Source organism: Idiotropiscis lumnitzeri, chromosome 13 (assembly GCF_059441095.1).
Source record: "Idiotropiscis lumnitzeri isolate Australia: NSW breed Sydney's pygmy pipehorse chromosome 13, RoL_Ilum_1.0, whole genome shotgun sequence".
In the NCBI taxonomy this organism is placed as follows: Eukaryota; Metazoa; Chordata; class Actinopteri; order Syngnathiformes; family Syngnathidae; genus Idiotropiscis; species Idiotropiscis lumnitzeri.
In genome coordinates, this window is record NC_142403.1 from 13,642,692 (window position 1) to 13,670,542 (window position 27,851).

Genomic DNA, 27,851 nt, shown 5'->3' on the forward strand with positions numbered 1-27,851 from the left:
GATTTGGCAGACGTTGCCTAGGCTGCGACGTCCAATCAGAGCTCTTGTTTGACCTCCTCCCGGTCATCTCCAATCAGCCAAAAGAGAACACACACACACACACACACACACACACGCACGCACGCACGTTGACAGCGACCAGCTTCGCTTTGTCCCCGATAGCCCTTGCTCGAATTTGACCACCAAATCGGCGATACCATCTTGCAAACTTATTTGTACAAAAGACAACACCTTGAAGAAAACTTTTCCCTTTTAAGTATCGTTTCATATCCTGTACGGTGAGAAACTCACACCCCCTGCGGAATTCAATTTCAATTTTGGGGAAAAAGGTGGCTCAACAAATCCAGATGTGGAGGATGTTCCGAGAATAACCAAAGAGAGTTAGCATTGAAGTTCATTCCTTGCAAGCAAGAGAGGCGATTGTACTGAGAAGATGCAAAGAATGCAGTAGGCATCGTCGGCTCACAGGAGTATTAAATTATTTACTTATAGCAGTGACATTCACACAATGCACACTTTTTTTTTTTCCAAACAAAGGCAGCAGTCCCCAAACTTTTCCGCGCGAAGATATATTCAAGGACCAAACTACAAAACAATGATTAAAAATGTCACTCACCATTGGCTCGGCTTCAACGAGCCGTGGCCGTTTGGCATATTACAACAAGTTTAATGAGCGTAACGACGGTGTTGGGTTGACGTTTGTTATTCGGGGATGATTTAAGTTGTCGTTAGCACGCAGTTCTTGTCTGCACATTAATGGACATAATTATCTCGCAATGAAGATTAACTTTGCGACTCTGCCGGTGTTTCTTGCTGCTGATATGAATAGCGGCGATTGGGGGTTAGCTTCAAGATGTTAGATTTTAGCGTCCGCAAGCGAACATTGTTCGTGAGTGAGGGGTGACGGATTATATCACCGTTTTTTTTTTTTTTTTTTTTTTTGCTAGCTTGTGGGTTTCTTAGTAGCAAAATGAGACAGCGAATATTAGCATGTTGACATACGTCATGAGTCCATCATAAACGGTTGGAACGGCAAGAATAGGGCTGGTTTGAAAAAGAAAAAAAACAAAAAAACGATAGATATATCGATTCGAATCAATTTTCCTTTTAGTCGATATCGATTCATAAAACCATATATCTATACTTTTATTAATGACTTTTTCCCCATGAATTGACATGACTTCACGTGTCAAAAGTAGCGTATCAAAACAAAATGGCGGACGCAGTGAAGAGTCAGCACCAACAAGCATGAAGGCCGATTTATTTATTTATTTTTTTGATCAGGTAATGTTCAATAAAACGTACATGATTAATCGAACTGCATTGGCTTCAATTCTTAATGCCAAAATTTAGATTTTTGCAAGTTGACCAAGTTAGAGTAAGCAGTTTGTACAAATTGCAGCACCAGTTCTTCAGAGCAATGTCAAATTGGTACGGCATGAAATCCTTGATTGAATCGAAAATTGATTAAAAAGAATCGAAAATCGAATTTAATCGAATCCGGCCCTTGGAGAGAAATCGATCACTTTTCAAAACAAAATATTTGTCAGCCTCGAAAAATAAATAAACCAGAAGGGCTGCAAGTTATTTTTTTCTTCCAACTGTGCGCCCCCCCCCCAAAGTGGCCTGCGGCTGACCTGGTGGTTGGGGAACCGCTAGCGCAAACACCATTTTTTTTTTTAGAGTCAATATTACAGTTTTTAGAAAGACAAATAAAAGTGCTTGATAGAAAGCAGACAGACAGACAGAAAAATGGATTGGCAAAAGAGCGAGCGCGAGAGACCGATAGAAGGACAGACGGGAGTGAGGCTCTTCCATCATTTTGGAAAGCATTTCACCGAAGTGCACTGCGGCGCATGGTGCAGAATAGCGGCATCCATTGTTGTCACAAGTGCTGCACATCAATTCACTTCTTTGGCCGCGTTTAAGGGGGTTCACAAAGAACGCGAGAGAGAGCGAGAAAAAAAAAAAGAATGATAAAGTGAGCAGAATTGAGCCCCAAATTGATCCGCACTCTGTTTTGTCCCCAAAGAGTTGGGGCGGCCGTAATGAAAACAACGGGACGAGCCGGCCCGCGCTGCCCATCGTCTCATCCCGCCGTCTTCTTTTGAAGGAGGAGTTTGTTTCTCAAGGTGATTGTCGGGGTGATAAGGGAGAGGGTGTTATTAAGGGTGACAGCGGAGGGGCTGAGAGGCAGCGGCTGAGTGGATAACCTTGCCTCCCGTCCTCGCCTCGCTTCCTTCCAGCGGCCCGGCTGGCCCGCGTCGCCGCTCGCTCGCTTGCCGTTTGCTTGTCTTCCTCCTCCGAGGCGGGTTCCAAACTGGAGTTTCCTTCCCGGCAGCGGGAAAACTAAACATGATTCCTGACCTTTCCTTTCCGTGTACAAGGGTAATAACCTTTTGCTGATCCACGAGGAGACCGTCACCGAGATTGTGTTCTTCTCCCAAAAAAAAAAGGAAAAGACTGTATTTTCATATTCAGAAGCAGACGCAAAGGGGAAAAGTGATAACGGCAACATTTGCGCATCATAAAATCATATCCTGCCCCAAAAAAAAAATCATGAAGCTTAAAATGTCAAAACGGTTGTTGACTTTAACTATTTTTTGATGAGTTTATCACGTGAGGCCTTCTGCTGCTTGCATCTGTGTGTGCTGATCACATTTTGTCGTTAAAGCTCGGTTTTCGGATGCATTCAGTACAAGTTGGTTTGGGATTTTTTTTTTTTTTCAGTTTTTATACAGTTAAACATAAAGTAAATGACCAGCCCGCACAACTCAGCTACTCATTTCCTGGAATTGAGCGCTACTTATACGCATGCTTCAATGACTATTTTCCTAAGGGGCTTGTGAATAGGTTAGGCTGCTCGATTATGAAAAAAGCTTAATTACGATTATTTTAGTCCTCATTGAAATCACGATTATTCGAACGATTATTTTTTGTTTGTCGGGTACAAAACGAAAAAATCGTTTAAATGTAAACAATATTAACACAAGTAAAATTTTGGACACATAATTATGCAAATTTCTTTTGGACCAAACATTGATGAAACTAGTTATTTTTAAATAGAAAAAAAAATGTGAAAATGTATAAATTAGACGATCTTTTCCTTGTATAAAGAGTGCGCTGGAGTTCGCTTGTTATACACTTATAAATTGCCATAGAAATTATTTAAATAGAGCACTCACATTTTGTACACATTGTAAAATGAGTGCTATTTTAACAATGTTTGATATAATAATCTATAGTGTATATAATAATTGTTTTGTTTTTGTTTTTTTTTGTTTTTTTTTTAACAATCATGCCAATTTTGTAATCATTTAGTGTAATAATCGTAATTGTAATCGAATTTTGATTAATTGCACAGCCCTAGAATTTGTCATCATGCCTTGTTACGTCGTAGGCCAGTTGGACATTTTTTTATTTGTATTCTGTATCAGTGTGTCCTTTTGTCTCTAAGTCTTATTTTCTCAGTTAAATTTAAAGACACTGTGAGGAGAGATTTGTTTGTTTTCACATCATTGGAAATTCAATATAGCCGTAAACATTTGGCCATTTCAATTTTCCAGATCTTTTTTTTTTTTTTTTGACTGTAGCTAAAAAGTCACGAAGACAAACATGAGTCACCCCTCCCCCTGCAAGAAAACAACAAACGCGTTCATTCAGGTGAAAGGTCATCCGCGCCAATTATGACGCGCATTTAGCTAGCTTATTTGTGTCGACATCATGACAATGCAACTTCCCTTCGGATAATTTACTTTGCGTGGCTGCTTTAGAGTGCCTCGTTGTTGCGCATGTCCCCGGAAATTCCAATTAACATCACAACGTCACACAAATCATGACGAGCATAACGTGAATTAAAATGAACAGAGAGGTCAGAAAAGTCCGCATACACCACCATTTTAAATGTTAATTTTGATTCGGTTTATCCATCTATTACCCGATCCGCTTCATGTAATAAAAATGTTTCTTAGAACATCGCCAATACAGTTAATAGCAGCCAACGACAAATAATGGAAGTCACCCGGCATTACTGAGCAGATTTCGTTCCACTTTGGATGTTTCTCTGTATGCGCTCCAAAAAAAAAAAAAAAAAAAAAAGAAAATGAAGGAGAAAGTACAAAATACCGCAGCAAACCACTTCCCAAACTCACGACATCATCACTCTGCTTTCTCTTGTTGTTCTTGGCCGTGTCAGCAAGTTTGGCGTTGGCATTATCATTAGTAGTTTGTTAGATAAGGCTAATTGATCTCCACCTCGCCGGTGTATTAGCGAATCGCGCGCGACTCCTTCCACTGACTCTGCATAACTCTTACAGCCTCAGCACAATCTGAGCCTCGGGAGCAACGCGCATCCCTGCAGAAATGATTTCATCATCCCGGCCGCTCTGTCTGCTGCTCTCCTCATTTTACATCGCCAGTACTTCACCTGCACCAACCCCCCCCCTCCCCCCCTCCTCTCGACAAGACACATGAAAGACTTGCAACTTTACTTTAACTCAAATGACTTCTCTTATGGCATCAAGTTCCTCACTCGCTCCGGGGGCTTCCGATGCAGTTGTAAAGTGCAATTTACTTTAAAGCCAATGTGGTAAATAAGAACGTAAAATGGTAAACGTGCATTTGTTTACAAGCCCAATGAGTTTGGAAGCCAATAAATAGAACGTGCTTAACATTTAAAACAACCTCGTCCGTGTTAGAAAAGTCCTGAAATAAAAAAAATAATAAAAAAAAACTGTGAGAGAGTCTGCGTTTGCACAAACATGACAATTGCCTGGCTGCTCCATTACCGTTTTTAGACCAGGTGTAAGGTCGCCAACAAATCAAAAACTCTCAAACAACATAACCACCAATCATTTTTGCATCCCCGCTTCTACCGATTATTGTCACAAGTAAACTGGAGCCAATCCCAGCTAACTTTGGACAGTCGCAGGAGTCACAGAAAGAAGTCATATAAATGAAGACATTTAATTATATTGCAAACAAAATATGCTACTAAAATAAAATAGCCTGAATCTCTTCTTTTCAGGAAAAAAAAAAAATATATAAAATATATATATATATATTCTCAGTTTACCCGTTTGATTTACTTCAAAAATATTTTGCATAGTTTGCAAAGCCAAATTGAAACCATTTCCCATATTAGCTGAACATCTTTGGCACATCATCTCAGAACAAAACGGCGAACTCAAGTTACCACTGAGCCTTTGCAAATCAACACCGGTGGAGTGTTGGTGCTTGCGGCACTCCTAAATGCATTGTATAAAATTTGGGATAATGGAGTGATGGATATACATCGTGACTAAAAGAGTTGGTTTTTGCTTGACAACAGATTAAATGTGACCAAGACAACTCATTAGGAATCACGTTTCCCAGTTAGCGTAAACGACAAACTCCGGTTTTTAGGTAGTTCCATACATCTCCACTGAAATTAGTATCATACAATAAAATGATTGGATGAAGTCGTTTTATTTGACAGAAATCTGACAGCAGCTGTGGATAGACGATAATCTGCAACATGCCAAATATCGTCCCGGCCGATAATCAGCCTTATTTTTAATATTTGTTATTTATTTATTTATTTTTTTAACTTCCAAGGCCAATAAATTAAAGGCTAGTTTATTTTTGGCTCGCTGCAGATCACATCTCTTTCTCTCTGCTGTGCTGGTGGCCCTGCCTGCAGAAGCAGATTGACCCGCCCACAGCACCATCTGATTGGTTCCTTGTCGCAGCCAATCAGCAGAATGCTGCCCGTTTGTTCTCATTGAACGAGAGCTCCGTGCGCTTTTTGTTCAACTTTTAAACCTAAGCTGTCTATTTTCTCAGATCTCAAAATGCTTTGACAATGTTGAGTAAAACGAGTAAAACCGTGACAGGAGTGGAGTGGAAAATGGAGTGAAACGACCGGAACGTTCCGGGACGTTCAGGTCAGAGTTTTATTTATCGGACTGTTCCGGTCCTGTTTGAGTCTTGTTCCCGTGAGTTTGAGAGCAAGAGGCCGCCGCCTACTTTGGTGTTGGGATTAGCTCAGCCTGATCCCGACAACCTCTGAACAAGCTCGCTCTTATTTGGAATATCTCCGTTTGTGCCCAGCCTAGCACATTGTGACTGGTAATCTATAGTTTTCTCCAGTCCAAAGGGAGAAGAACTCCTGTTCAGCATTTTGCTGCTTTTTTTTTTTTTTTTTTTTTCCCAGCCACACTTTTCTTGCTTTTATTCCAGCCCTCTATCTTTCTCAACCTCAGTGCCTCGGAACAAATTCTCTTCCTTCGCCTCTCTACTCTTGCCAATCTGTCTTTTTTTTTTTTCTTTTAACTACCCCTCTCCCTCGCCACCGGTGGGGAGATCAGTGGAGCTTAGAGGCCTTCCTGCCTGCTTCATTACTGAGCTTTGTCTCTCGAAGAAAGGAGAACGCCACTGATGTTTAATACATGGACCACTCTGTTGTCTTTTATGCCAGATAAATTCATCATCAAAAAAAAAAAAAAAACCAGAGCGCCGAACAGCAGTCGAGCATGTAGCCCCCGATGCTCTCTCAATCTTTTTTTTTTTTTTTTCCCCAGCCTCCTTGTACTCGCTCTACATTTTAACTTATTGGACCTCGCTCTGTTTCTCCCTTCTCATTCCTCCGTCACATCTCAGTGAACTCGAGAGAGAGAGAGAGAAAAAAAATTGGTCCAAAACACACAAACAATACGACGCTGCCGCTCAGCGAGCAAAAAAAAAAAAAAAAAAAGCAGCGGGGAGTTTTTAATTCCTCGCGATACGTGCGACTTCCTGTTCGCGAGCACCCCACTGGGCATGTGCGGGTTCGCATGCGAGATGTTTGTGTGGGCGGCTGAGTGGGTGGCCGGCCCGCCTGGAAAATGCCAGCGCCTGTTTGCTGGGCTGCGGCTCCGGCTGTGCTCAGCTGACGCACAACGTGCTCCTCTCTTCTCCGCACTGAACCATCCTTTGGCTCAAATCGTCATCATTTTGAATGAAATATGAGCACGGTGGATTAGAACGCTAGATAAGATTCAAATCGGTAAATTCCTTGTCGGGGTGAGGATGAACTGAGATGCTCGTCAAATATACAGCACGGCACATAACTTGTGGCGATTTCGTTTTTTTTTTTTTTTTTTTTTTATTCCAGGCTGTCAAGGACCATCAATCAAATTCGTAAGACATCTGACCCAAAGGCGGCTGAAGTTCAACATCGGGTCACCAGCTACTTTTTCTGTCTCGAAAAAGAGACCGACCGATTCGACACAAAAGATACCCGAAGAAGGCGAGCTTGGACTTTAGATTTTTAAGAATCAAAATTAGCCGGCTTTACGTGGGGACATGGTTTCCGATTAGGAACGATACAGTTGACCAAACGGAATGAAAATGCTCCATGCTACTCCAAAAACTCTCCTCTAGACGGTCAAGGATCATCATTCGATTTAAAAGACGCTAAACAGACACCTGAGAAAGGTGGCTAAAGGTAGCCGAGGTCCAGATCAGGTTGCTAGCGACTGGACACGTTCCTTGTTGACTAAAACAAAGTTAGATGCCCTTCAAAGTTCATTTCCCAATGTCAAGGCAGAGAAACTATCAATTATTCCACGTTAAAACAACCACGGGACTCTTGAAGACATCCAACTCATGACACTCCCGATCACGAACAACACAATTCATTGTTAAATTGCAGCCACGTTCCTTCGCCAAAATGTTTTCGCACGATGTTGAGCAATCGGTCAAATTGAAAGACTTTCGAAACCGGGCTTGGCTTTTATGATCGTTTTCAACCTTTATTTTCTCTGAAACCCAACTAATCTCGCTCAGTTTATTCGACATAAGATGACCGAGTTGATCAAAGTCAAAGGTACTTGTAAGTCGCGATGGGAAAATGAAGCTTCTGATTTGCTTCATGAACCAGTTGTTGTATTTTGGAGTCCACTAGATGGCACTGTTGGGTTAAATAAAAGGTTTTTAAAAAAAATGGCAAGTTGGTGTACTTTCAGCCCAATGTTGAACAGAGAGTGCCATCTAGTGGAGGCCAAAAATACTACAACCGGTTCATGAAGCAGATTTGAAGCTTCATTCACCGGCGGCCGAAGCTGATTTCTCCGGGGTGAGGACGGCGAGAACTCTGAGAACAGCCCTTCAAAAGTGAAATATCAGCGGCAGTCAGTGCCGGTCGTCAGCGCCACGTGTGATGGAAAATCAATCTAGCTCATGTCCATCTGCGAAGGAAACGGGGCGAGGCCGGTCCCTGTTGCCGCCTCGCCGCAAACAACAACAGCGCCCCTCCATGGTTGGCATCCTCAGTGACGGAAGACGTACGCGAGCGAGCATGGCGGCTCAATGTGAAACGTCTGTTGTTCTGCTAGATTAGCCGGCTGATTGGCCATTAATATTCATTTCGCAGTGTGTCTTTGTTAAGCAGCAGCAGGGGCTGACAGAGTGTTTGGAGGAATTTACTCCAGCGTACATTTTCCCTTTGATTTGGTCTCAGACGACGCATTCGGAGCGCTGTGAGGTTCAACAGTTTTTGGGGTTTTTTTTGTGTCAGATTCAGGGGAAGCCAGGGGGATCCCCACCCCCCTCCTGAATGAAAACAGCTCTGTTTGAATTAAATGTCTTGAGGTGATGAAATATTAAAGGACTTTTTTTTTTTTGTTTGATGCCCGACGACAGGCCGTTTCCGTTTAAAAAAAAAAAAAATCACTAAGCAGAGAAACATTGTGTGGTCGCTCTCGGAGACGTCCTGGAGGAGCTGAAGTCCAGCAGGTACAAAAACCACCGTGGAGAGGTCTTCCCTAACGACGTTGATCTCAACTTTCCTCCCCTTAATGAGATTAATTAGTATAACGTGACGCACTAAGGAATAGGTTGCCCCGATTGGACCAGAAGAGCAGCCCAAGGAGAGAGCGGGCCAGACTGTCTTTATCCCTGATGGGTCTCCCTCAAGTGCGCATGGGCCGGTAATTAATTAAACACTTCCTTAGTGGCGGAAAATGATACTGAAAGCCAATAGGATCAAATTACGCCCAAAAAAAAAAAAGAAAAAAAAAATCCTCCCAGGATGTATTCCTGCTGGTCATTTTTTGCCTCATCAACTCAGTCCAAAAACACACATTTACACTATTTTGAAAAGTAAAGCTACAAGGAGGTCAGGAGGAGCGGGGGGACGTCTGAATGTTGGTGTTGGCAAAATATTGTCATGAAAATGATTTTCTACTTTGATTCCTTCTCTGAACTAGTGCGCTCTTGAGTAGGATGGAGCTAGACAAAACGCAGGCTAGCGTATGTTTTAGCGTGCTCGCAGGCTAACGAAAGTATTAAGCTAGCATTTGTTTTAGCATGCTAACAGATGTTTTAAGCTAGCATCTGATTTAACGTGTATGCATGCTAATGTATGTATTTGCTAGTATGTTTTAGCGTGCTCGCAGGCTAACGAAAGTATTAAGCTAGCATAGGTTTTAGCATGTATGCATGCTAAATTATGTATTTAGATATATGTTTTAGTGCGCATGCATGCTAACGTATATTATAAGCTAGCATATGTTTTAGCGCCCAATAATGCAGAGAGACGTATTTATGTTTGAAATACATAACTAGCACCCGTAACTGAGAAGGCGCCTTTTAATACGCCTCTATGGTTGTGAAAATAGGTTGACTGCTGACTTTTTTTTTTAAATGGCCTTCAAATTTTACCACCTAGATCCTTTTACAAAATTTGGAAGTAGCAAGATTTCCTAATTGTGGAGTTCGGCGGATGCTTACTATTGGAAATAGGAAGGATTCAATTTTGGTAGAAAAATGTTTTCCTGTCACACCCATATTTGTTGGAGTGATTTTTCCAACTCTTTGACCTGCATACTTCCACAATCTAATTAAGTGTCCAAAGCGAGATTTGGGTCATTTTCCCAGTCTGCAGATCTTTACAGTCGGAAATAACTTTTGAACCGAAGCCTTCACAAAGACACTTCCCGTTTTTTTGGGGGTGAGCTTCCCAACTGAATGAGCTCGTTACCGTCGGCTATAAGATAACTCCGAGTTGATGATCCCTGCGGTGCCACTCTGACTTGCTCATTTAAGAAGATGCGCAAACGCCCCCCCCCCCCCCCCCCCTCCTCAATGGGGTCTTCACGCCAGTCGGTAAGTGGACACCGCGCTGACTGACCGTCGTGTCGTGGGAACTCTCAAAGTGGCCGCTCGTGAGCAAGTAAAGAGGCAGCTGAGTGTCATTGTTAATGTGGACACACAGCAGCACAATGGCTAAATCGATGGAGCTATAGGGGACATCAATCTTTGGCTTGTCTAATCACTCCTATTACACGCTGAGTGAAGGTAAGGAAGCGAGCAGGCAGGCAACCCAGGCAGTTTCTCTGCGAGCTTTATTGGCCTCTCCAGCAACTCTCTACCGGATTGTCCTGTCCTTTGAAGCCTTGTTTGACAGGCGGCCAAGTGCCCAGCCATCCTAATTCGCACCAAATCGGCAGAGGTTTGGAGGTAAAGCCTCAGAAGTGCATCGCGGCAGCTGCATGCGCTTGGCATCGCTTGCGCGTTTCTATCCCGCCTTTTTTTCCCCCCCACTTCCAAATTTTCTCCCTCTCTCCCTCTCTCGCTCTCTCTCGCTCTCGCTCCCCCACTTCCAAATTCTCTCTCTCTCTCTCTCTCCCCCCCACTTCCAAATTCTCTCTCTCTCTCTCTCACTCCCCCCACTTCCAAATTCTCTCTCTCTCTCTCTCTCTCGCCCTGTCTCTCTCGCTGTCTCTCTCTCAAAAACAAAACAGCAATGTTTCTCAACTTCTTGAAGGACGCCTCCTCATGTCATTAGCATATAGGCGCGCCCGGGAGTAAATACATTCCTCCAAAAAACAGGAGCGATCAAAGGCGACAGAATTAAGCCGGAGTAATGAGGATCTTGGCGAGCGCCCTGCACATTTATTGATTGTTTGCCAAGCTGTACGCACCCCCCCAAGTCCTCCTCCCTCTGCGTTGTTTACTCACATGTTTCCGACACAAACGTCACCATCTAATTCACAACGTGAATCAAACGATAACGCGCTTGGAACAAGAAGAGAAGGGTTGGGAGAGAGGAATCCACTGCCCCCGCCCCCACCCTCCTGTTTTAAATCTTTAATTGTTTATGAGCTCATTTCAGGCGCAAACGCGATGAGAATTGAGGGAATCTCTGCGGGTTTTGATGAGCGACAAATCCTAAAAAAAAAAATAAATAAATAAAAATATCCATTTTCTGTTCAGAATGCATGAAACAAGCAGCCAAAAAAAGATGACATGGATTCCATTTTGGCTCGTGTTAAATATGGATGTTGACGCTTTTTTTTTTTTCTCTTCGTCTTTTCAATTTGGTAGACAAGGATTGAGTTGCAATAGAACAGATTTCAAATCAGATTAAGTGAAGAAAAAATGTGTAACTTGATAGCAGACGAGATCAGAGGGAAAGCATGAAAGGAATTAGCCGAGAAGCGGAAAATGGGGCCAACGGAATGAACGTCAAAAATGAAAAAAATAAATAAATTAAAAAAAATAAATAAAAAAAAACAGTGCAACTCCGCCAAAGCCGAGCAATTGTAATTTGTTACCAAACTGTCAACACCCACCGCTGACATCTTCGAATTAACATATTTCCATAAATCATGACCAGGGGCGTTAATTAACTTACCGACAGCCTTTACAGTATTTGTAGAAACGCATTTTGAAATCATTCCACTGCCGCAATATTGCGTCGAAATTGAGTTTGTAAAACATTTTTAAAAAAAATACTGTCACCTCGGTCGCCCACACAACAACGTGCGGCGCTCACGCCACAATCGACTCGAATGTCCTGTTTTCAAACAAGATGCCGTAAATCTCGCTTTTCGCATTTGTCGCGTAATTGCGCTCGATTACCTCCGCGGCTCTCGCTGTCGGCCGGTTTCACCTGGATGGGGCGAGTCATCTGGAAGGGGAGGAGACAAGAAAGACCAGGTTAGGACTGTTGGATCACTCCATTCGTGTTCACTTCCTGTTGTCCGCGTTCACAACTGCTTTTAAAACACACACATCAACGTAATATTCGTTGGAGAGCATGCACGGCCGTCTTAGTGAGAGGATGAGCGAGAAGAAGCGGCATCAGGATGAGTCAGAGGATCAATCGATCGATCAAGGGGTGTGTATGTGTGTGTGTGTGTGTGACTCGTGAGCCTACGGAGAGTGTGTCTGTCTGTCTGGGAAGGATTCGATGGCGAGGAGGCTCAGTCTAATCCACTGGACCCCGATAAGAATGGCATTGGCGGGATTAGATGATTGTGTTGCCACGGCGTCAGACGCTCACACGTTCACCTGCCTCGCGTTTGCTTTGTTGGTCTTTTGGTTTTTGGGATAACATTTTGTCGGAATCTTGAGAGATAAAAACTCCAAAAATTGATTTCGTTTAAATGCCTTTAAGGACATGTTTATTAAGCAACTTTAGTGATTTACAACATGGTAAAGTTTTTATAGATCTTAGTAAATAGACAACTTAATTTGAAAAGTCAAACAAAAAGTGCACAGAGCTCAATGTTCAATGAAAACAAACATCTTTTTAAAGATAAAAAAAATAATAATAAAATACGGCGAATAGTTTTCTATAAGATGTGAGTTGTAATAGACTGACATTTATTAAAATTTCAGCAGAGTCAAAATAAAACAGCTTTTAATTCATCAGCCTCGAAAATTTAAAAAAAAAAAAAAAAAAAAAAAAAAGGCTGATGCCGATAATCAGCCCCGATAAATCGGTGTATCACTCGGCCAAATTTTGTTCCTCCCGCGCACATTTTGTCAGATTGTCATCTTGTCCCGTTCGCGAGCAGGGCTGAGAAAAAGGTCAGATTTAAAGACAGGGCAGTCCAATAAAAGCATGACATGTTCAAGGAGAAACACCATAATGGGATTTTAAAATGTCTTAATAACATGCTGATATATGGCCGAGACGCTCGGGCCTTATTCATTAAGTGCTAAATGTATCCATTTTCACCTTGAGGAAGAGAGTAACCTTCCCTCGCTGAAATTATTCCATAAATGTACCCGTCGTAAATAATAACGAGCGGCGGGTACGTCTTTGTAGGAAAACAGGGAGGGTGTTATGCTTGTGAGGGGTGCACTTTGGAGCCCCCCCCCCCACCCCCTCCCGAGCCGGATCGTCTTTCTTCCCGTTACAGAGCAAAAGAACTCGAGTTTGCGAATGCCGAGCCGAAGGGACGAGATTTCGGTGTCAAACGCGCTTGCACCCCGACAGGAGGACCTCCGAACCAGAGCAAAAAAAGACTTGAATTGCATCCACTGGAAATCTTTTAGATTCGTATTTGAAATGTCACCCGGACAAAATAAAGACGCCTCGGTGGAGCCGGTTGACTTTTTGTTCAGACGCGTGACGGAGGAGGCCCAAATCCGCCGTCGCTCTGGTTAAAATAAATAAACAAATAAAAATAAATAAATAAATAAATGAAAAATAAAAAAAAATAATAAATAAATACAAAAAAATACAAATAAATAAATAAATACATAAATAAATAAATGAAAAATAAAAAAATAAATAAATACAAATAAATAGATAAATAAAAAAATAGATAAATAAATACATAAATAAATAACATATTTCACAGATTCTTGAGATGGGAATAGTCAGATATAGCCGCCAGAAATCACAGTAGAAAAAAAAACATCCCCATGAGTTCGGTATAACAAGAAAGGTCTAAAAACATATACACCACAACAGCAAAAAAAAAAAAGAGGATTTCTATCATTTTGTGCTTCATAAACGCGCTATTTAGTGAAGCATGAACACGGCGAAAAACTTTCTTTCTCAGTTTTAAAATCCAGTCGATGCCGCAGTGCAGTTGTACTGTACACTGCCGTTCAGTTCAAACAAGGATACAGTCAAAGTTTCTTTCGCTATTTTTTTTTTTTTTTAGGTTGACTATAAAGGCTGCGTTGCAGGATCACCTTGAGGCTTGAAAGGCAAGACAAGAACACGCATGCATCCATTTTCTGTCGGATCGCCGGCTAGCTGGAGCCGAGCTAGCCCGGCCGGCTTTGGACAAGAGACGGTTGCAAGTCAATTGTAGGGCGCGTAAACTAAATAAGCATTCCGTTTTCAAGTAACCTTCATGTTTTTGCAATGAGGAAGGAAGCCAGAGTAGCTTAAAAAAAAACAAAAAAACAGCAAAAGCAAGCACAGGCAAAACATAAAAGGCAACTTCACACAGGAAGCCGAGATGTGAACCCCAAACCGAAGAAGTGTGAGGCAAGCGCGAGGTCTCACGTGCCTTCTGACACCCTATGACTTTAACTCCAATGACATGACGAATCAGACGTGTTGACATAAAAAAAAAAAAAAAAACAGCTGACTTAGCAGTTCTTGCTCATTTTCTAACAGTCTTGGTCAACTTGCAAGTTTGGAGCTCAAACTCTTTCTCTCTCGCTGCTTTCACGCCTTCGGAAAAATCTATAATTCCATATGCCTTCGTTGAGCCGCCTCATTTGCTCAGTTAAGCCTCCAGTCAGTTGAATTAAAGCTCTTAGCGGTAGCGTGCGGCTGTTTTATATGAAGGCTGAGAACGAAGCCCCTTTGGGCCAACGGGACGTAATGTAGTGTGCACACAACCGGGATTTGGGCTTCTCGCCGCTTGCTCCACTTTGAAGACGGACGGACGGACGGACGGGTCAGATAATTGTCTGGCTGAAATACCTTAAATGGATTTACAGAAAGGCCCCTTTCAATAAAGGAGTAGGTGTGATATTACAAGAATTAAGCTGTCATTTTGTGAGGGGCGGACAAAAAGAAAATAAATAAAAATAAATTCTGAGAATAGAATTGTCAGAAAAACAACAAATTCAACAAACATTTGCCTCGATTCAACCTTTTTGGTCTTTCTTGTTTCTGACTGAGAACCGATAAAGGAGCATTCTTAGCAAGCTTGTTGATTTATTTTATTGATAATATATTACGCTACGATCCATCCATCCATCCATTATGTCTACTGCTTCTCCTCTAGGCAAACAAAAGAAATAATAATTCTTAATGTCCTTAACCCATTTCAACCCGTTTCACTTGTTTCAAAAAGAAAAATAGCTTTGCATTTCATTTGACATACCTGAAGCGCACTCTTTGAAATAGAAATTATTTTGCATTACTTTAAAGGGGAAGTCACGCCCCCCAAAATGATTTGCAATTTTATCTTCTACGCGCCTTCACTGGTGTGAACATGGCATTCTGATAAATATCACGTTTGCAGTTTATGAGTTAAGTAGCAAAATCCAGCTGTTTTTAGCCATCTCTGGGAGCGGCCATTTTGTCACTCCAGTCGACTGAAAATGACATCACAGTTGCTCAGAGCTGTACGCACTATAGTATTAGATTTGATTTGATTTGTCTATATTGTAAAATTAGTAATATTTTAATATTCTTTTAATATGGTCACTGTCCTGCGAAAAACACTTATGTCGATTGTTTTCATTTTTTATTTATTTTTTATTCTGTGAATGAGTTTTCCGCGTTACGGCATCCTGTTAATGTGAAAATTAATTTAAAAAATTACAAAATTGAACATGTGTTAATCGTTTTTTGACGATTATGCAATCGTTGAGTGTAATAATCGTAATCATAATTGAATTCCGATTCATTGCACAGCCCTATCGTGAGGCCATGATTTCAAACCGAGGCAAAAGCACAACGAGAACATCACAAATGGGTGAAAGTAACCAGTAACGGCAGTACAACAAGGTCGGCAACCGATGAGGATGAGACGATGAGGCGCAGGTGGGAAGGACGTGAAGGCTGGCAGGACTGGACACGGCGAACACGCCGGCGCTGACAAGGACGAGACAGCTGCAAGTACTAATCAGACAGCAGACGAGACACGGGCTGACAACGGGGGGAGAATCACCAAAGCCCGTCACAATCAAAGCCTTTGTTCGAAAGGGACATTTGACAATTTCAAATGGGAATAGGAATGGAATGCGCCATTGCCACTGCAACAAGTCAAAAAGGAGGAGAGAAGGGAAGAAAAAAAAAATGCCGCCGAACAAGTTTCAGGTTCGGTAACGACTTCTCATAGTAAACGTGGATGGCACTTACAGTATTTGCAATAAAGTAAGCATACAATATGCATGATGTCTGCTGGCTTTCACTCAGCTTTAATACGGAGTAATGCTTGTCTTGGGATCATTAATGTATTTAGTGGGCCATCAAAGCTTATGTTGCTGCGATGCTCGCTAACGGGGGTGGGGGGGGCATAAACAGCCCCCTTCTGACTTCGCCTTCGCTGTTGATAGAATTAATAATCATTGATCCCAGAGACTGTCCTCTCATAAATCTGACGTGTTACAATAGGATGGGGGAAGCGGCCGCCGAGGGAGTCACAAAGCAATTGTTTACATTTCTGGTTTTCCTCCTCAAGAAATGTGACGGAAAGGAAAAGAATGCAAAAGCAAGATGGAATAATCGGAAGTCAACCGTAGCCGTCAAATTATTTGGAGTTCCACTTTCCAAGCCATTTCAAGCCGGACTTCTACTGCCAAATCGTTGGCGTTCGCCAGCTCGCAAAGTAAAAATATTTCACTGGCAAGTTCACAACAGTTGGTCATGCTAAAAAAATGGTTTTCATTTTTAACTCACTGAAAAACGGTCTCGGGAGAAGAATAGTCTACGTGGCATTTTTTCCGAGATCCAGATGATTTTATTCCACGCAACCGCTTGGTGAAATAAAATTCAGAAAAAGGCAACATTTTTTTTTCAGCGTGAATTTTAAGAGCAAAACCGGTTTAGGTCCACAATCGGTTAATAGTTATGCCGAAATTCTTCTGTGAGTACAATTCAACGTATTCTAATCTCGCGAAGTGTAAAATATATATGTATTTATTTTAGCAACTCTAAAACAATTCCTGTTTTGACAGGCTACTGTAGTTGATTCGATTCAAATTTCCAAAATCGATTAGATAAACAAGGGTTCGATTCGATTCGATTTTCGATTCAATCGAATTTCAATTTCAATTTCACGCAGTACCAATTTGACTTTTCGTATGGAAGGCATTCACAGATAACTGAAGCCAACAATCTTGGACGTTTTATTGGACATGACAAAGTTTTTCGTTTTCAAAATTTTCACTTTTGCGATCTTCAAAGACAAATGCGTGTAATTCACGGTAATTGAATTCATTTTAGCCGTCGTACCTAATGGGCGCATTAACGTCGACTTTCTTTAAGGCCTTTTTCCCCACGGTGGCGCATCACGCGAGACGCGCGTTTGTGTTTTTCCCTCCCCGTGTGATTTCAAATGTACCCCACGTTTGAGAAATGTGCTGGCGGCAGCAGTGTGGCGCTTCTGATAAGCGGCGCCAGTCATCGCAAAGAAGATGGCGAGCTATAAGCTTTGGGATTCCTATCACAACCAACAGGATTTAGAAGTTGAATCGCTGACTGGGAATGACACCTGCAGGCCTCCGCGTTCATAACGCCGGTGCCTGCCACCGTGGAAAGAAAGAAAGGAAGAAAACCATAAAGTTAATCATTATCCTCTGGGGTGATTGCAAAGCAGAGATTGCGTTCCGGAAAGGGCACTTTTGATACCAAAAATGTCGTGACTTTATTTGAGTAGGTGCCGCTATTTACAAACGCTGAATAGCTCCTTTCCGCAGCATAACTGTTGCTATCCATCTGTTACATGGCTTCTTCTAGTACGCCGATTAGCATTAGAAGGACGCTAAATTGCAGCTCCGTAGCGCCATTAGCGCTAGCGCGACCGTATCCCCGATTAAGACCATTAGGCCTTCTGTTGTCTGACGCTGTCCAAGTTCCTGTATTTTTTTTTTTTCTCAGAAAAGTGCTTTCAATAAAGAAGCCAGGACTCCATTTCTTGATCTAAGGCTGAACGAGACACGCTAAACTAACCACGGGTGATTTCTTTGCAAGTGAATCGTGAATCGAAATCGAATCGAGTTTGGAAATTTGAATCGATACCCAGCCCTACTGCCCACAGTCTTGTGCTCCCCTTATTTAAAAAAAAAAAAAGTCTTGTTTGATTTAGCTTCTTTGGTTGTCAATTTTCAGCGAATTGGCACGAAAACATCGACTACCAAAGCAAAAATATTTCGAACGTATGTCAAGTTCTATTTCAGAACATTTTCAGTATGAAAGATCCATAATATAACAGTAACATGAAAATGAAAAATTGTTGCATGTTTGAGTTGAAAAATTGATATCCCTTTAAATCCTCCACCAGGCCGTCGCTACGTGTTCCATGCCACGACTGAGAGCGCTCGCCACCAGCTAGCTAGTTGGCGAGCTTTTAGCGGCTCATCTGCGGTGTCGCCTGCCGGCTCAGTGTTGTCTGTGTGTGTGGTCAACTAACAAAGACGCTTCAGGGAAAGTCAACCGTTTATTAAAGACGGCAACACACGACGTTATGCAGTCTCTGACTCACACGAAACGACACACATAATTCCCCACAAAGCTTTTGTGATTTGTTGTTTGTATTACTGAAGTCTGAACGACACAAAATGCGGGACAGAACACTTGGGAAAAGCTCTTCTATAAAGTAACGTCATACAGGAAAGTCAAGTTTGGGTCTGGACCTTCTGATCTCATGTGGGCCAGAAGAGTAAAATAAATGTATTATTACTAAGTAATAGCAAAATGTCAACTCCAAATCGTTAGCTTTGTTTTTCAGTACTATGCTTTATCATCTATTTGTAGCCTAAATTATTGATGTTCATCAAATAAAGCTGAGTAAATACATTTTTAAACCACTGATCTGACTCGCCACACGAAACAAAGTCGGAACTATGAAGAAATTATTTTTGCACTTGTGCAGTGCTGCTTGGCTCCTGAAATGTGGCATCTTTTTCCTCCACGAGAGCATCAATGCTCGGTGCTGTGAGTAGCAGCACATTTAACAATGTCATTCAGAAGTTTATTTGTTCACCTTGAGCGCTACTTCGTTTTATTATTATGGCAGGTGAGCACGGTTGACTTTTGCTGCCCTCTAGTGGCTGGAGGGAGTATTTGGGCTTTGGCGCATTATTTTTTTTTTTTAATTCCTAAATTTTAATAGAATGAGCTACAGACTCGCGTTTTTTTTTTTTTAATATACACAAAAAAGTAACCCGGCCGATGAAATCATCCGGCGGGCCGCATTCAGCCCGCACGCCGTATGTTTGGCATTGCTGCTTTAAATCATTCATGGCCAGCCCAGGTAAAATTAATTTACTTTTTGACGTCTATATCCGTCAATGGCAGCGAATGAGTTAATAGTAATAGTAAAAGCTTCACTTTTGAGGCCAAACTATTAGTAGTTCTCATGCCAAATCATTTTGGTTTTGCCGGTTGCAGACATGATAAAAATAACCACAAAGACGGTCAACAGTCCTGTTCTTTTCTTTTCGGCTCCGAAAAGTTCTCCCCCCCCCAAAAAAAAAGAAGCCTGAAGTCCATCTCCTTTGCAGCCCTCTCTATTATTATCGCGGTTTCACCCTAGCGAAGAGGCCAGCTGTGTGACGGCCGCCGTCCTCATTACAGCGACAGCAGACCTCGGCTCTCATCAAGATTTCATGAAGGTGGCACCCCGTGACTCAGCACACACGGTAGCGTGTCACGGGTCTCGGAAGAGGTTGTCGTCGCGGAACGCTTTGCTGCTTCTGTGTAGTTTGATTAACTGGAAAAAAAAAAAAAAAAGAAGCTATATGCTCGTGGTGTTCGCTCGCCTCTGCATCCAGCCATAACCTGCTGCTCCATCACTCGGCTGTCTGCTTGATTATGTCTTCGTGTCTTGTGGAGTATAAGCTCTCGAGCGGCGCTACGTGACTTGTGCAGTGGACGAGTGCGTTGTGTGGGTGACAGAAACAGTGTGCAATCATGAGGGGAGGTGGTGGGGGAATCGCGCTAATGCTCAAATCCTGTTCTACTGCGCCTGTAGTGAGGGAGAGATAAGAAGAAGCCGGAAATGCGTGTTAAAGATGTGCAGGCGTCGTTTTGCGGTCTACGAGATTTGTTCAGTCCTGTGAGGGCGATCCTTTAATCATCAGATCACCAGTCGGTTACAGTGAGCCTTCTCGTTTGGTTTACGTTAAAGGCGATGAACGCGTTTTGTGATTGGATACTCGGCGCTATGCGGAATCAACACACCCGAAAGTCCCGTAAATGGCGACCGCTGGAAAATCCAAAATATATTAAATACATATTTAAAAGTGTGGCTTTAATTGCAGATACACTTGCGAGGCCATATTCAAGACGGACCTTTTGAGAGAAGCTAAGTCGTCCAACACTCATTCAGAATTGCAGAAGTGTGTTTCTGTATATTTCTCCAGCCAGGGTGTCATAAATTCTGACATTATGAGGGGGATCTATTCAAGTCGGACTCAGTAGGACTTTACTGAAGGTCGACCTGTGAAATGCACGGCCCGCCACTGTATATAAGTCGTGAGATTGTCAAATATGTCTTGTGTTAATGTGCTCTGCGGTTAGCTGGCAACATGTCGTACACTAAACTTGTCTATTTTTTTGTCATATATCAGTTGGCACCATGACGTCACCAGTTGGCACCGTGACGTCATCAGTTGGCACCGTGACGTCATCAGTTGGCACCGTGACGTCATCAGTTGGCACCGTGACGTCATCAGTTGGCACCGTGACGTCATCATTTGGCACTGTGACGTCATCAGTTGGCACTGTGACGTCATCAGTTGGCACCGTGACGTCATCAGTTGGCACCGTGACGTCATCAGTTGGCACCGTGACGTCATCAGTTGGCACCGTGACGTCATCATTTGGCACCGTGACGTCATCATTTGGCACTATGACGTCATCATTTGGCACTGTGACGTCATCATTTGGCACCGTGACGTCATCAGTCGGCACCGTGACGTCATCAGTCGGCACCGTGACGTCATCAGCCGGCACCGTGACGTCATCAGTTGGCACTATGACGTCATCATTTGGCACTATGACGTCATCATTTGGCACCGTGACGTCATCAGTCGGCACCGTGACGTCATCAGCCGGCACCGTGACGTCATCAGTTGGCACCGTGACGTCATCAGTTGGCACCGTGACGTCATCAGTTGGCACCTTGACGTCATCATTTGGCACTATGACGTCATCATTCGGCACTATGACGTCATCAGTCGGCACCATGACGTCATCAGTCGGCGCCATGACGTCATCAGTCGGCACCATGACGTCATCAGTTGGCACTATGACGTCATCATTTGGCACTATGACGTCATCAGTTGGCACTATGACATCATTTGGCACTATGACGTCATCAGTCGGCACCATGACGTCATCAGTCGGCACCGTGACGTCATCATTTGGCACCATGACGTCATCAGTCGGCACCATGACGTCATCAGCCGGCACCGTGACGTCATCAGTCGGCGCCATGACGTCATCAGTCGGCACCATGACGTCATCAGTCGGCGCTATGACGTCTTCCTCCAAAGTAAGCAGCAGAAGCTTGACTTGTGACAACTTCCCCATTGGCAGTCATGACCTCCATCTGCACACGTTTTTTAGCGACTCAGGGGTGGGGCAAAAACATTTTTTGGCACGCCTGCTTTTTTTTTCCTGCCGCCAGCCCAGAGAGATATTGACATGGCGTGTTAGTGTAATGCGTGAAGCAGTAAATCTGTGTCAACAAATGCTGGAGCAGCAGCGAGCTCCATCTTCCACACTCCTTCCTTTTCCTCCTTCCTGCACTCTGCCGGTCTGCCTCCCGCTTGCATTTCCCGACCTATCTAATGAATCTTATCTGTACCGCACAGTGGAGGCTTAAGCTTTTGGGGGGGCTCGCGACTCTCCCCGCCCTCCCCCACACACACACGCGCATACATTGACACACTCCCTCGCCGTTTGATGTGCTCGACGGTTGATTTGATTGGCGAGAAACTGTCCCGGAGATAAGGCGACCACCGAGCCGACGCGGCGCCTTCAGAGGGGGGGGCAAACGTCACGCCAATCCCAGAACGCATCACAAACGAGGGTCCGGTGAGAGCGCGGGGTGGGGTGTAATGGAAATGTTGGATATGTTCCGTGACAGAATTACAGATGTCGACTCGCGCAAAGCTTCGGTGCTTCAAGGTGCCCCCGTGTACTGACGCCATGTTTCCTCCATCTAGCGTCTTCCTTGATGTTTGCTTTGAAGATTAGGCCCCGCCTGGCTGCCGGCGAGTTGCAGCTGCCGTAATGATGTGCAATATCACACACGCGAGCACGACACAGCGAGTGCATTTGCTCGGGATCTTGAACCCTTATCATGATGTCTCAACTAAAGATGAAAAGGGCCTCCGTCAAATATCCGCTTGAACTCAAGGTGATAGGAAATGACCAAGCCCTTGCATTTAAGCACCTGCAACCCTGCGTCCTCAGTTTATTAGCTTAGCATCCGCTGTTAGCACGTACGTAATGCTAACAGCGACCTGCTAGCTAGTCGTACCGACTTGTGTGGTGTCATACAACGACGGCGTTAAGTAGCGCTTTGTTAGCGTCCTAAATCAACGACTGAATATGATTTCGGGATTGCGTTGAGCAGATGTTGGTGGCAAGAGTTTCATGTCAAAAGTGCGAGAGAGCAAGCCGAAAGGTCGGAAACGGAAGTCAAGCTAGCCGTTACGCCACCGCGAGAGACAACTTCAAAGTAAAAGCCAACAAAGGCGATTGCGTTGACATCGGGGACTCAATTTATTATTTGTTCAGCTTTATTTTGAAGTTAGCCATTCGACGTATGTACTTCGATATAAAGGAAAGCCCGGTTAAAATCACATTTCCACTCCTCGTAAGCGAATGTGTTCTTACTTGTGTTCAAGTTTCTTAAAAAAAAAAATCGCCACAGAAGCTTTGCATGAGAATAGGTTATTTCCTATGTGAACATTTGTTTAGAATAAACTGAAAATCATTTAAAAAAAAAAAAAAAAATCATTTAGCATCCCTGAATGTATTATTTTCTTTTTTTTTACTATTTTCAGTCGCATGAACGCGTAAGGAGGAAAAGCGCCAAATGCCAACCTGACTTCAGGGTGTTGGTTTCAGCCATTGTCCTGCTTTTTGCACCACCATTCAGCAAGTGCGCTCATGCAACAAAACACACTCGTATGGGCTCATTCCCGCGCGCGCGCACACACACGCACTCTCAGCGGCGTGTTTCCTTTTGCCGTCGGAGGAGCTGAGCCCAGAATGCTCCCACTGCTGTCACAGCAACTCCAGGATTGTGACAGATTACGGCCGGCTGCCCTGACCGATAGAAGCCAAGAAGTGTTGCCTGCTCACTGACTCATAATTCTTGGCGTACCTACGCCACGTTGACATTTCGTTAACGGGACCGAGACCTCCGCTAGGCATCCTTGTTTTATGCACTATGATTGCCTCGAAGCAATTTGCCAACACTTGCACTTCTTTTTTTCTTTTCTTGCTCTCCAAGCCCGTCACCCTCACCACGCTAACAACCCAGCCTCGCTCCAGGAAGTGAGAGGAGGATAGAGACGGAGGCAGCCAAGCACGTTGGATTCCCATCGCAGGGTAGTTCGACGTTGTAGGCGGCAAGAGAGAGGGAGGCAGACAAAAGTACAAAAATGCTTTTTGACAAAAAAAAAAAAAAAAAAAAGGAAGTGCAAAGGCAAGATGAGGCCACGCCCTTTGACACAATAAAGACTCGAAGGTTGAACGCAATTTCATTCCATCAGGCTGGTTGACCAACTTTTCCATCCACTTCCGATTCAAACTGAGAACTGTGAGTGAGATGCGCTGCCCTTTCTCGAAACAAATTTGAAACAGTCATCATCAATAAAAAGCTACTAATTGTAGAGCAAGCGAGGTACGAGAACCATTCGTGGTACGCGGGCTCCCTTTCGTGGTCCACAAAAGACTTACTTCCCATGTACAGTTCAGTTGTATTTAACTTTTTTAATCATTCAAGAAATGTTTGTTTTAACACTTGTACGAATTTAATTTTTATAGGCAAAACATTTTAATGTAATTATTTAAGTCATTCTTTTTTTTATAACAAATTGCTGGAATACAACATAGATAAAAGTAAAATAAGCCAAATGTAGATGAATACTAATGAGAAACACAAAAGAGAACACGCACCGAACCTAACCGAATGCTGTAAAAAGAAGTTCATCGCTGAAACTTCAAACGAATTATATTCCAACAATCCCGTTTAATGGCACATGGCCGATATGTCGTCCCGTGAGCCGCTTCAAATGAACATTTCTTAGGAGCAGCCAGGACGGAAAACATGACGGCCATTTCCCTTCTGTGTTGGCATCTTGAAAAAGCCAAAGACTGACTTGGACTTCATGCCAGAGAAGCGGACATCTCATGAGATTTGGTGACACCTAACCATCTATGACACACGGGTTATAAATTATAATAAGACCAACCATTTATTATCATACAGGAAACTGTGTGTGTGTGCGTGTGTATATGTGTGTGTGTAAGTCCATCAAAGAGGGGACTTGCATGAGGGAGCCAGAGCTCACAGGATCGACACTGGGCCAGCCTGCTCTGCCCATCTGCTCATCGCTCCGTTCCCAGCATATCAATACCCCTCACGCACACACACACACACACACACACACACACGTGCACTCGACTTCAGCCGGTTGCATCACACCTGACTATAAAGCCTGTTTATATTTCATCCAGACGTGCAGAAAACCAAATGAGGAGGACAAGCCTGCCTGACATTCACCTAAAAACTCTCGCCTCGTCGACCTTGAACCAGAGAATCCCAAAAAAAAAAAAAAAAAATCCAAACCGCTAGCCACTGCTCCTCGCGGACTGCAATGAACACACACACACACACACCCAAACAAGTGACCAAGTGAGAAGAAGAGGCACTGGAGCGGAGAGCACATTGCAAGTGTCTGTGCCAACGCCTCGGGCAGCATATTTCACTGAGAAGAGATTTGCAGATGTGGTTTGAGGAGATCATTTTCCATGTTGGGTTATGTCTGGATGATCCCGTAATAATGAAAACATTTCCGACGAAGGGAATCCAATAGGAACGCACACTGAGCTACCTTGGATGTCCAAGCCGAAGACTTTGTGTGCCCTTTGTAATCAGTGAAAGAATCATTGATTAAAGGGGAGATGACAAAAAAAATTGGGGATTTATTAGAAAAAAAAAATCGTTATGACGTGTCAACATCTGTGACAAAAATCGGATGTCATCTCGTGCATATTTGATCTAGAATTAAAAAAATAAATAAAATTAGGGGGCAAGATTGAAGTCTCCATTGACCCGTGAGGGCGCCAGAAACGCCGTCGTAAAAAAATAAAGGGCATTCTGATTCTGCTGACGATACTCCTCCACCTTGTGATTACAAACACAACTTGGACAATGAGCCACTTGCTGCTTCACCAAGTCTAAATCTCAATACATTAACCGATCTAATTGAGAAGACTTAATGCTCATTTCTGTTTCACATTTTTAAGCTATAACAGCATACAAAATGACTTGAAATATGCGTGTACGGTAAATACAAACTTTTATCAACGTTAGTAATTTCATGTGCACCCAAGTCTAAGCGCAAATAAAAATACAACAGCTTCCATGCTCGTGTAATATAGTGTATGCGAGTGCTCGAGGACGCCTCGCTCTCGTCACATGTGCTGCAGTTGGCGAATAATACAAAGAAGAGAGTGCAGACAGGCCATTAGCGCTCCCGGTACTGCCCTCGGAGCCCAAAGAATTGAGAAAAACAATCACGACCTCGCCAAACGACACGCGTATATTTACATCAAGACAAAAGGGAGTGAACCTCAAATGCCCCGCGTGTGATTTTAAGGTCGCCTTTAAGTTGTGAATGTGAGAAGAATGTGTTCAGACGATGCAGCATTAAAATGAATAAATAATAAAAGCTGAGCCAGGAAAAAAAAAAAAAAAGAAAATGGGGGGTGGGGAGGGTGGGGTGGGGGGGTTTCTGGATGTGTAGGAAGCTTGCGAGTGTGATTTAGCTTCAGTTCATGCAAAGTTCAGCCAGACTCTCTCTCCTCTTCTGTCACTTGTCTGCGTTCCCTCCTCTTGGCCTGCATGAGATGCATTTCCGTGACGCTGTAAAGTAACATCTTTGGATTTAAAAGCGCCTCGAGGAAGCTCACACATGCATGCAAAAGCTGGCCGAGTGGTGCGCAGGTGTGCAGGCGGGGTCGGAGGCTTTCTGTGAAAACGGTAGCGATTGTGTCGATTGAATTTTGGGGTCATTCTTAACTTTGGGATGATTTTTCGGATCGGTTATAATTATTGAGAAATTGAATTGAAATGTTTATGAAACGATTCATCCAGGCAGCATCAATACCACGCCGCTTTTGAAACCGGAGAGCAGAGAAGAGTTTCTCCGGTGACTTGACATTGAAAGGTAAGCAGAGCTGCGTTGACTTTTTGTGAAATGCACAGTTTAGCACAGGGTTGGGCAAACTTTTTGATTGGCGAGCCACAATAAGTTCTAAAAATTGACAGAGGAGCCGGACCAGGAGCAGATGGATGGGGTGTTTCGGTAACCTCACCTTATCGGAGAAAAAAAAAAATCCATTTAATTTTAAATGAAAGGGAACAAAAGCATCACAACAAAATATGTCTTTGACATACCACAGCATTTAGAAAATAAAACATTAACAAGGTTTATTCATTTCATTTTTCTCAAATTCAGCGGGCCGGATTAAAACGTTTAATGGGCCGCATGTGGCCCCCGGGCCGTAGTTTGCCCAGGACTGGTTTAGCATTAGCTTGCGGCGTAGCGACCATGTTTGCTTCTCGGTTCAGAGTTTGTTTTTATCTCAAGTCGGGCCTCGAAGTGCAGTGAACTCGAGCTCCGCCCACAGTTGTCATGGTAACAAACTCAGTACATTGGTAGAGCAGAGTCTCAATTGGCTCAATTGAAGGGTAAAGTGGAACGTAAATATTAACCCTAAAATTTTTGCACCAGAAGAGGTTCATTTAGTTTGACAAAAATAATTGTGTGACAGTCGCAGACGTGAAAATTTGCCCCAACAATTTTAAATAAGAATATAATTTCCGCAAAACAAATCTGTGGCTTTATCCATACAACATCTCACGTTTCATGAAACTCAAACATGTGGTCTGCACTTTCGAAAGCGCTGAACTTATCGAGCCGCGTTAGAGAGAAACAAATAAAATTAAAAAAACTTTTTAAAAAAAACGAGCGACCATCTGAAACGAAGCAGTTTTTCCTCTCCGCAAATTGGAATCCGAAAATTGCATTCCGTTCCATCGTGATGTCAATTTGAATTTCATTAATCGTTCCGCCCTCGTTAAAACGGTACTCAAGAGGGCGCACTGTATAAAACGAGAGGAAAGCGGCAAAGAAAGTGATTTTGCCTCATAGTTCATCTTCATCTCGTCTTCCTGTCCCAAAGCCCACTTCATGAAATAAGTCCTGCCGAAAATCAATGGCGGTCCGAGCCGCGTAAAGGTCAGCCATTCAGCAGCGCCGGCCTTGGCGGGCGAGCCCGGCTTGGGCTTGCACTGTGAGGCTCGGCTAAGTAGAATTAATAAGGGAAGGGGGGGGGGGGGCATTGATTATGCGGCACACCAGTCCAATTGAACGAAGCCGAGGAATCATTTGAAGGCAGGAAGTTTGGCGTGACACGGAATGAGATGCACTCCTGAGTAAAGTGTGAAGTCTCCGCCACATCACAACTTTCTACACTTCTATTTTTTTTTTTTTTTTTTTAATTTCACGGCACCTCAGGCGGCCCATTCTTCTTGTATTCCCCCCCCCCCTCCTTTTCAACTAAATCGATACAGAACCGGAGGAGACAAATCAACCAATGGTGTCGCCGTGGAAGAATCGGCGAGGGGGGGGGGGGGGTGCGTTGGTCG

At 43.4% G+C, this 27,851-nt stretch overlaps 1 protein-coding gene across 4 annotated transcripts in view; it reads right to left on the reverse strand.

Moving 5' to 3' along the window:
- Positions 1-27,851, reverse strand: part of celf5a (cugbp, Elav-like family member 5a) — a 229,824-nt gene that overhangs the window by 89,458 nt on the left and 112,515 nt on the right. For all 4 annotated transcript variants that reach the window (XM_088312772.1, XM_088312773.1, XM_088312771.1 and 1 more), the window contains exon 3: positions 11,884-11,932. In XM_088312772.1, coding sequence (XP_088168898.1) covers positions 11,884-11,932 — 49 coding nt within the window. The remainder of the gene's footprint in view (positions 1-11,883; positions 11,933-27,851) is intronic.